The 10,409-nt window shown below is 22.9% G+C and overlaps 1 protein-coding gene across 1 annotated transcript in view; it reads right to left on the minus strand.

The window, feature by feature from the left end:
- The window catches only part of LOC107447057 (uncharacterized), a 47,740-nt gene that overhangs the window by 36,332 nt on the left and 999 nt on the right, over nucleotides 1-10,409 (minus strand). The window contains exons 2-9 of the mRNA XM_071183800.1: nucleotides 10,347-10,367; nucleotides 9,136-9,150; nucleotides 6,330-6,344; nucleotides 4,610-4,621; nucleotides 3,368-3,403; nucleotides 1,846-1,860; nucleotides 1,018-1,053; nucleotides 372-386 (exon numbers count right to left, since the gene is read on the minus strand). Of these exons, the coding sequence (XP_071039901.1) occupies nucleotides 372-386; nucleotides 1,018-1,053; nucleotides 1,846-1,860; nucleotides 3,368-3,403; nucleotides 4,610-4,621; nucleotides 6,330-6,344; nucleotides 9,136-9,150; nucleotides 10,347-10,367 (165 nt within the window). The remainder of the gene's footprint in view (nucleotides 1-371; nucleotides 387-1,017; nucleotides 1,054-1,845; nucleotides 1,861-3,367; nucleotides 3,404-4,609; nucleotides 4,622-6,329; nucleotides 6,345-9,135; nucleotides 9,151-10,346; nucleotides 10,368-10,409) is intronic.

A 10,409-nucleotide genomic window follows, 5' to 3' on the forward strand; every position in this document is an offset into this window, starting at 1 on the left:
GATGAAAATGGTATCCCCGATTATTAAACAAGTTTTGTATTAATAGTCGCTATTTAGCATATAGTCAAAAACCACAAAGGTTAAGAAATTTATTAACCAGTGTTAGTCTAATATACAATGAAAAAAATTTCATTTAATGAATTTCCTCAATTTCATGACAAAACATATTTTGTCTGTTTAAACAAATCAGTTTTAAGTTTAAACTGTTTTAGTTTTTTTTTTTCAATTTTAAAGAAAGAATTGTCAAAATATTAAATTAAATAAAAATTTTATTTTTCATAAAAAGGGATCTGTAATATCATAATTTTCACAATCTCATAATAAAAGGTTCAAATTTGTTTATGCAGATATATTGCACGTTACTAACTTACCAGAAGATGTTGGGGCTGAATAAACAGTAAGAAATACATTATATATATATATATATATATAATTAAATTTGAAAAAATTAGAAAAATTAATTTTTGCTATACTTATCGATAAATTAAAGCAAAACAGCAAAGGAATGCATTGTATTTTTTTGAGATTATAAGAATGTTAATTTTCTATTAATTATTTAAGCCACTGACACAATTTAGTATAACTGCATTTATAAAAAAGCATTTAGATAACTTATAATTGTTTAATTTTAGTAGAAAGATGTCTTGATATCTAGTTTAAAAATTTATAATTTCAAATTTCAAGACTATCGTACTTTGTTTCCAGTGTCTAATAAATAATACAGGAATTGTAAAATTAAGTAGGTTTATATTTCCTAATCAAGATTATTTCCTTTTTTTCTGATTTTCGTTATAATTTTTTTATATATAAAATATATTTGAATATTTCTATTCATTATAAAATATTTTAAAATACCATAAGTCGTTTTCAATCCAATATAAATCCCATTTATTAAATTGTGAAATGCAGAGGCTTAAAAAAAGAATATAAATGTTTAAAAATATTTATTTTATAACGTATCTAAACAAATTATCAAGCCAATCATTCTAAGTGAAACTATTGTTTTATGAGACCTACCTCCAGATATTACAGAAGATAATACTTCGTATATTTCTGCAAGTAAATATTTTATAAATTAGCGTATAATATATAAACAGCAATTATTGAGCAAGAGAAGTTTCTCCTTTACAAAATCTTCCATATTCTTCTATTAACACTTTGTTGGACGATACCTTTGCAGCAATTTACTTAAGAAATAATTAAAAATTCCTTGAAATGAGTGAAATACACAGGAAAAACCGGGAGTCTGTTTTTTAAAAACTCTTTTATAAGCGTTAGAACAAAAATTTACCTTGTTACACAGAAAGTCTCCATCCTTTGACAAAAATGTTTCGCAACGTTCAAAAAATATTTCTTCTAATATCGTAATAAAATTATGTAAGTTTCAAGGAAAATTAAACATTATTAATAAATTATAATTCAAGGATTTATTATATTCCTAACGTAAATGTAAAACTCTCAAGCTGGTTTAGTCCTGTATAATTTAATGTAACATCATGAAAAAATTTATATTACCTATTGGTATAACAGGAGACTATCTTATTCGGATACATATTTAAAAAAAAAAATTTTTTTTCGGGAGAAATTACTGAGTATGTAGTAGAAATTCTCACAAGTTTTACAGGAATTCATTACCCAGTGTGTGGATACATTGAAAAAAAATGTATAAACCCTAAATTTGATGAGAAAACATAAATTGCCTACATATTTAAATTTTTTAAAAATTTAAACGCCATTTTAAAGTTTATTAATTTTAATGAAATAAATGACGAAAAAATCTTTTTCGTTTTTGAGCAGGGAATTTATAAAAATTTTCTTTATGCAAATATGCTGTAACAAACTCACCTGATGATGTTGGAACTAAATAAATGGTAAAAAATTCATTATAATATATANTTAAATGTGTATGTTTGCGAGTATATGAGTGTATATCACCCAAATAAATAAGAATCTAACACTTAAATTTTTCTGAAAAGCTAACTAAAATTAATTTTATACTTTGCTTATAGGGCAATTAAAACTAAACAGCGAGTTGGTGCATTGATTTTTTTTAATTGTAATTAAAAATTTCGTAATTTTGCAACTTTATTTCATATCATTGGCACAATTATATGTAGTTACAAATATCAAAATAAAAAAAGAACTCAAAAACTCATAGTTGTTTAATTAAGAATGAAACTTTTACTTTAAATTTAATCCTTAGCTTTCCAACTTTAGAATCCAAGACTATCGTACATTTATCGTCTTTAAGTAATTAAACAAAAAATGGAAACATTCTATTTATAAGTATATATTTTCTAAACAAGATTGTTATTATTTTCCCCTAGATTTTAGATTTTACTACGTTTTACATATTTTATACTTTAAAATTTACACAAAACAATTAGAAAAAAGCGGTTCTTTATTTTTTTTTCAAGGTAGGATTACCTAACAATATCATATTTTCTTAACAATGTTGTAATTTTGAAGCACCATCTCGATTTTCTTTTTCAAAAATGCTCGTTTTAATTTTAATCAATTTCATATAAATTGAAAAAATATTTGCATTAATTAAAACTATTTTACAATCTATTTATTTACATTTAATTGCACATAATAATCATACATTACAATATTTATAATTTTCTTGAATAATTCAGTTTAAATAAAAAAGGACATTTATTTATACCTCATTATTAAAAATATTTATTAAAGCTCTGCAATACTTCCTTGCAAATAGCTAATTATTTAAAACATAAGTTCAGCAAACAAACAAAATAAAAATTTGTAAACAACAAATGTAAAAAAATATAAGAACATGTATTATAATATGTATGTGGAGTTCAAAATTAGATTTTTGGGAAAAAGTTTATCATTATTTTATTATTTTTTTATTTATACTAATTTATTATTATGTAAATTATTTTCGACCCTTTAATTTCTATGTCATTTAAATATTAAAAGTTTTTATATTATTTGTCTTGAAAATATCCAGCAAGATATTATATTTTATAAGACATTTCTATTAAGGTAGGAACGAAAAATAAAACATTTATTGATGGGAATAATTGAAACTTTGAATTAAGGGTTTAAGACTTTGAATTTAAGTGATCGTTTTGATAGGATAAAATATTCATATTAATGGAATAAGTTGTATCAATTTCTGAAAAGTCAGTTTCGAAAAAAAAATGGAAATTATTATATATTTTGTTGAAACAATTTTTTTACTATAAACATGCAATATTTATGAAAAGATCCATTCATTATTATTTTTTTTATAAAATAAGTTGTTTCAATTACGTATTGAAAGCTTTTTATTTAAATAGGGACTCCATGCAGATTATCACTTATATTAATTTAATTAAAAAAAATATTTTTTTTGACTTACCTCCAGATATTACTTCAGACGTTACTTCGTATATTTCTGCAAATTAAAATATGCTGTTAATAACTTGTAAATGGAAATAACTGAAACTACAATAAATGAAACTTTAGGAATTTTTCTGTAAAAAATATATACATCAGATTATACTGGAAATGGTTTAAGGGAAGCCTTTTGTAAATTTCAATGATTTAAAAACGGAGTGGTTTATGTTTGAAATATAAAGTAAAAAAGCAGAAAAATATTTACTAGATAATATTTAAGAGAAAAAAAGTAATTTTAACTCTGCAAATTTTGCAAATTCGTGAAGCGTTAGCCTTTTTTGCACTGAAGTATTTTATTATATTAAAATCAAACCACTTAAACATGAGACATTCAGAGTTCAACAAGAGGAGTTTCTCCTTGCCTGAATCTTCATTAGAAAAAGATTTTCCTCATCCTCAACACTAACTTTTCAATAATTTACTGCTATTATCAAAAAAACATTTGAAAGAGTGAAATACACAGTGTGAAAGCTGCATAGTCAGTTCACGAAAAACTCTTTTAAATGTGTTTGAACAAGAACTTACTTTATTTAAAAGACTGCAAAAAGATTCTGAAATCTTTCATGAAACTTTGATTCTTTCTTTTATAAGAAAAATAAAGATATAAAACTTTTAATTACAGATTTTAACACAGATTTTAATTTATTGTCCAGTTAGAATACGTATATTGAAAAAAACATGTTAATGCGAAATTAAAAATTGTACATACATTAAAACTATTTTAAAATCTATCACATTATTTTCTTGTTAATTTTAATTTGTACTAAGTGCCGAAAGTTAAAGCTCAATTAAAATTTTTGTTTTTTAACCATTGAAATTCAACATGATTTTCACAATTTCTAAAATGAATTTCAAATTAATTTCATGGAAAAAATGTTTTCTATATATCTCAACGGAAGATGTTGGAACTAAGTAAACGGTAACAAAACCTTTTTAAAAACAAAAATATGTTATAAGAGGATTTCGAAAAACAGTCGTGTGAACATATCTTAGTAACATGTGAAACGTAAATTGCATATTCAAGCAAATTTATTTCAAATTGTTTAACTCATATTTAATTTGTTGATTTTTAAGAAAATTTTTCGAAAAGAACCTCAAAATAAGTCTTTATGTTATGACAAATTGATTTCTCACATCGGTTTCCCAATTTTATATAAAGTTTCACATTCATTTTTGAAGTTAAGAGTTTATTAAGCTAACTCACCAGAAGATGGACCTAAATGAATAGCAAAAAATGCATTTTAATGCATATATATATACATAATATATATCAAAAGTATAGTAAGAATGAATCTAGAATCTGTATTCTATAAATGTTTAAAAAAATCTGGAAGAAAAAAAAACATGCTGCAATCAAATTTGTATTAGCGGGAAATGTAATCTTATTTTCATATCATTTTTTTATATTATTTTATTTTTATTCAAATTCTATTTATATGTTGCACTTTTATATTATTTTCATATTAAAATATTACATAAAAACTTGACAAAGTATTTTGATAAAAATATTTCTTTTTAAATTTAAAATAGTGTCTGAACCAATTTATTATAAATTATTAATAATTAATTTCGGAAGTGAACTTTGATTTTCTTAATTGTTTTCAAAAATTCATTCACTGAATAAAACACTTGTAATAAGTTTTAATGAATATATTTTTAAATGAAATTTTCAAATAAAATAGGAAATAAAGATAAGTCTAATTAGAAATTTATTAATACCTAAAAATGAAATATTTTTGTACATTTCCTTGCATTATGAAAATTTCTATTGTAATAGAAGCTTTTATTGTGTATTGTAAACTAGTTATTTAAATTTAAAGACTTAAAATAAGGAATGATATTCGTATTTTATCTTTTAATTTTAGTACGTATCTTATCAGGTTTTAAATTTATGATATTTCAACTAAAAATCAGGCTTACCACCAGATATAAATTCAGATATTACTTCCTTTGCAATGACTATATGCTTTTAATAATATGTCACTATAAATTACCCGATTACACTATAAATAAATAAATAAAATTAAAAAAGTTTTGGAATAAAAAAGAAGACATACAGGATCTCATTTATGTAAAGCCTCATGTAGAATTTAAAAAAGGAAGGTTTCTGTATAAATGTAAATTAAAAAGGGGGAAATATATTCTCAAGATTTAAAGGAATTAGGGGAATAAAATTATTAACACTCTGTAAATTTCGATACATTATTTTTTTCTGCTCTGAAATTACCGGATGCCTTTTATTAGAGTAGAATCCGAAGCACTAAAATACACGGCATCTGTATTTTAACAAGAGAATTTTCATCTTGAGAGAATTTTCGAGAGGGAAAAACTTTGTTCAACACTAACTTTGTAGCAATTTGCTTAAGAAATTAATAACAATACTTTGAAACATTCAATACAGTAAAATGCGTAGAGGAAAAAGAATTGTCCCCCTTATACTGAAAAAAATTGATCCATTCTAAGCTTAATGTGAAAATATAAGTTGTATATAGATTCAAATCAGTTTTAACTATTACTTATTTTTTAATTTTTAATTTTGAAGGAAAGTAGCCGAATTAATACTTATAGCAATGAAGTTTGAAATTATTTACACAATTACAAAAGAGATTTTCAAAATTATTAGTGCAGATAATATTTTTCTAACTAACTTTCCTGAAGATGTTAGACTTAAGTAAATAGCAACAGAAGCATTTTTAAACCAAAAATATGTCAGAATCGTACCTCAAAACACAATCTTGAGAATACCTATGTCTAACATGTGAAAATTTAATTGTATGGATATTCTAATTTATTTGAAAGCATTAAATCCACTTTGCTTTATTCATTTTTAAAAAAATACTTCCGAAAACAACTGAAATTAATTTTCCCTATTTTATAAAAAGTTTGAAATTTTTTTAAGTTATGAATGTAGGTAGCTAACTCACCTGACGAAGTTGGACCTACATAAATGCCAACAAAAATATTTTAAAATATACATGTCATATATTTAGCATGTAAATCAATAAAAATCTCTTATTGAGATTTTAATAAAAAAAACTAACAAAAAATAATTTCAAAATATATCTATAGGTAATTTAAACTGAACAATAAAGTGGTGTATCTCAATGTCTTAGGGGAAAAAATTACCCATTTCATTTTGTTATATACGCATTTACATGTTACCACATATAGAGGAATAAAAAAAAACACTTACAAAACTTATAAATGTTAAATTTCAATAAGCATAAAACATTTTCTTTTATTCTAGTCAAAAGCTTTACAATTTTAAACTCAGCAAATTTCATAAATTTTGTAACTATATCCTTATTTTACTCTGAAACCAACGAGAGCATTTTATTAGAATCCAAACTACTGAAATATATAACACTAAGAAGTTATCAAAAGAAATCTCTTCCTGAAAAAATCTTTATAAAAAAAGCTTTTGTTCAACACTGATTTTGCTGCAAATTATTAAAAAGGATGAAACTATACCCTAAAACATTTGATAGGTTGAAATACTTAAGAAAAAAATCATCAATTTTCGAAAAACTCTTACATAAATGTTTAACAAGAATTTACTTTGTTTAACAAATTGCATTGCAAAAAATTTTTAAAAACATTGATGAACCGTTAATTCTTTTTTTCTTAAGAAATGAAATAAAGATGAAAAAAACTTTACTTAAGCTATTAATAAGTTTAGTATAAATCGCCATCTTGGAGTATTTAATAGAAAATCTCCTAGATTTTAATCCATTGTCCTGTGTGTATAAAATATGTCTTGAAAAAAAATTATCCAAATTAAATTTCATTTGAAAATACATATTGTATATTCATACAAATTAGTTTTTAATTTAATACAATTTTTTGTTTGGTAAATATGAAGCAAAATTGGCGAGAGATTTCCTCAAATTAGTTTTTTAACAATGAAGTTTAATATCATTCTCTTAATAGAGCTTCATATTAATTTTTGCCGATACATTTTTCTCTAACGAACTCACTTAAATCTGTACGACTTAAGTAAATGCTAAAAAAGGCATTTTAAAATATGTTATCCTTTTGTCCTCTTTTTACTTTGACATTGGAAAGAAATATTTTTAGAAAAATTTAAATTAGATTTTCTTTTCTGACCTAATAAGCCTAACATCCTATTCCTAGTTTTATTAAAAGTTTCAAATTAATTTTTGAAGTTATTTACGTAGCCAACTCGCCTGAAGAAGTTGTACCTAAGTAAATGGCAACAAATACATTTTAAAAACACATACGATTGCTGCATTTAGTATACAAAAAAGTTAGAAAATATCATTGATATTTTCATTAAAAACTAGTAAAACCATTAAAGTAATTTCATAATATATTTATAGGTGTGTTAATATTAAATAACAAATGGGTGCATCTCATTGTTTTAAGAGTAAAAAAATATTTGTCATTTTCAATTCTATTGAAGAAATTAGATATTACGACATTTATTGGGATGAAAAAAAGACAAATGTTAAATTTAAATAAGCGTATATCATTATTTGTTATCTAGTCAAAAGCTTTAGATTAGAATATTTTACTTAAGACTACCCTACTATTTTAACGTTATTTTTTGATTAAACTTAAAATGAAATATCAATTTTTAAATATATATTTTCTTGATATCCGTGAAGAATATTTATTTTTTTTTCGTTTTTGCTATTTAAATGCTTTTTTTCCTATTTTGAAAAGGAAAAACCATCATTGAAAAAAACAGGTTGCATATTTTCTGAATTTCTAGTGTATGATTACGTATCAATATTTTATTTCCTAATCAATTCCATAATTTAAGAGCATAAACCAAATTTTATGGTTGAAATATGGTTGTATAAAATTCAATCATTTCATCTACATTTAATTTTTAATTAATTAATGTTATCTACAATTAATTATTTTTAACTGTACATGTTTGTCATGTGTGACAATATTTTTTTCTTTCAAAATCTTTCTATTATAAGCATATGGAACATTTTTTTAAATATTTTATGTGAGCATATTTTAACAAGTACCACTTATTAAGCTGAAATATTTTCGCTTCGCTTCGAAAATTAATTTGCCTAATGCATCGTACAAAATGTTCACACAGTATGCACACAGTATCACTATTGTACTGTATTACAACAGTATTGTTCTAAAATAAATAAAATTATTTGAAAACAAGCAACTTTTTTGCACATTTGATCATAAGTATATAAGAACGTTAGTTTTGCTTTGCATATTTTTTCATTATTTTTTATCGAATTTTTGATTTTCTGTTAGTGTATGAAAAACTCGTATCTCGTTTGTTTTGTACTTGCTCTTTTACTTTATATTTTAATAACCACTCTTCAAAATCTTCATTTTTTACTCTGTGCTTTTTCTTAAGGTACTAGTCTTTGGATTTCAGACATTTTGAGTGTTAATGATGGAATAAAGGATTTAGAACTTTGCGTCCAGTGAAAAAAGTGAAATTTTAAAATATATGTATTGGTAAATTGCATGAAATTTCTTTTAACTATAATTTTCAAAGATTATTAAAATGCTTAGAAATCAAGCTTATATAAATCAAATAATGTAATTTAATTGGGTAAAAAATGAATAATAAATACTGTAGAGTTCAGTAATTTTTTTAGTTAGGATTAATTTTAAAGGAAAATTATATATAATATTTTATGCATTTAAATTCTAACCGTTTTTATTCCAAAATATTCTATAATTAACTTTTTTACAAGGAAATAATATTTTTTTTAAACTTACCTTGAGTTTTTTGCTCTAAAAATATTAAAAATGTATAGAGATTTTATATCATGCAGGTGAAATATTTAAGTATGATTTTTAGATAATAAGCAAAAAAGTCATCTCTGCTATTCTTTTTCAATAAATATTATTAAAACTGCTTAATATTTCTTATACATATTCATTTGAGTAAAGTATGCTTTTAAAACTTCGTCGAAAGATCATTTGAAGAAAAGAAAATTTAATTTCTATAAAGCAAACACTATGTAAGAAGGAACAAAAATTCTGCTTTAGAGAACTGAAAATTTTACGTTATTAAAATATAAAGACAAGCATACGATGGTATTCTATTAACGTCATTTATATCCATTCATTCCAAAATATTCTAAAATTAAATTCTTTACTAGGACAATAAATTTTTTTAAAACTTAACCTGAGTTTTTTGCTCTAAACAATATTAAAAACATTGGTATGTATAAAGTTTTTATATCATGCAGATGAAATATTTAAATATGATTTTTAGATAATGAAAGATAAAGTAATCTAGACCATTCTTTTTGCATAAATATTATTAAAACTGTTTAATATTTCTTATACATAAAAATATTTTTGAGAAAAGTATGTTTTTAAAACTTCGTTTAATGATAATTTAAAAAAAAAAATCGTAATTTCTATAAAGCAAGAACTATGTAAGAAGGAACAAGAATTCTGTTTTAGAGAACTTAAAATTCCTCTTTGTGCAATGTCCATCTTGGGCAAAGTATATAGAATATTCTTTTTATTTTATTTTATAAACACTTTTGTCTTTTTTTTCTCTACTTACATACACGCATAATGTTTGGTGTGTTTTTATCCCATCTATCTTAGAATTAAAGATAAAGCTTGTGTATTATCTTAAGGTTATTAAAAAATTATCTTTCCTTACTGATACATATTTATTGAGTTATTTTAAAATATATTTATTTCATTGTCCTAAAGATATTAAAATGTAAAAAGTATTTCGTTGAAGTTTATTAATAGTTAAAAAGCAGTACATTATTTTACTTTGTCATTTTTTGTATCTATATTAATCCATATTTATCTATATTTTATCAATGCTATAGGAAAGAAAATGAATTCAAAATGACAAATAAATTATTTTATATTTTTGAAAATTTAACTTCTTTTTTATTGAACTTGAAACTTTCTGTGTGTTCTCCAAGCACACGCAATTGACAAACACTTTTACTTACGATGTTGATGCTGTTGCAAGGCTGAAAAATACGTTGTATATAAATGGTATATATATATATATA

The sequence above is a fragment of the Parasteatoda tepidariorum genome, chromosome 7 (assembly GCF_043381705.1).
Source record: "Parasteatoda tepidariorum isolate YZ-2023 chromosome 7, CAS_Ptep_4.0, whole genome shotgun sequence".
Classification (NCBI taxonomy): Eukaryota; Metazoa; Arthropoda; class Arachnida; order Araneae; family Theridiidae; genus Parasteatoda; species Parasteatoda tepidariorum.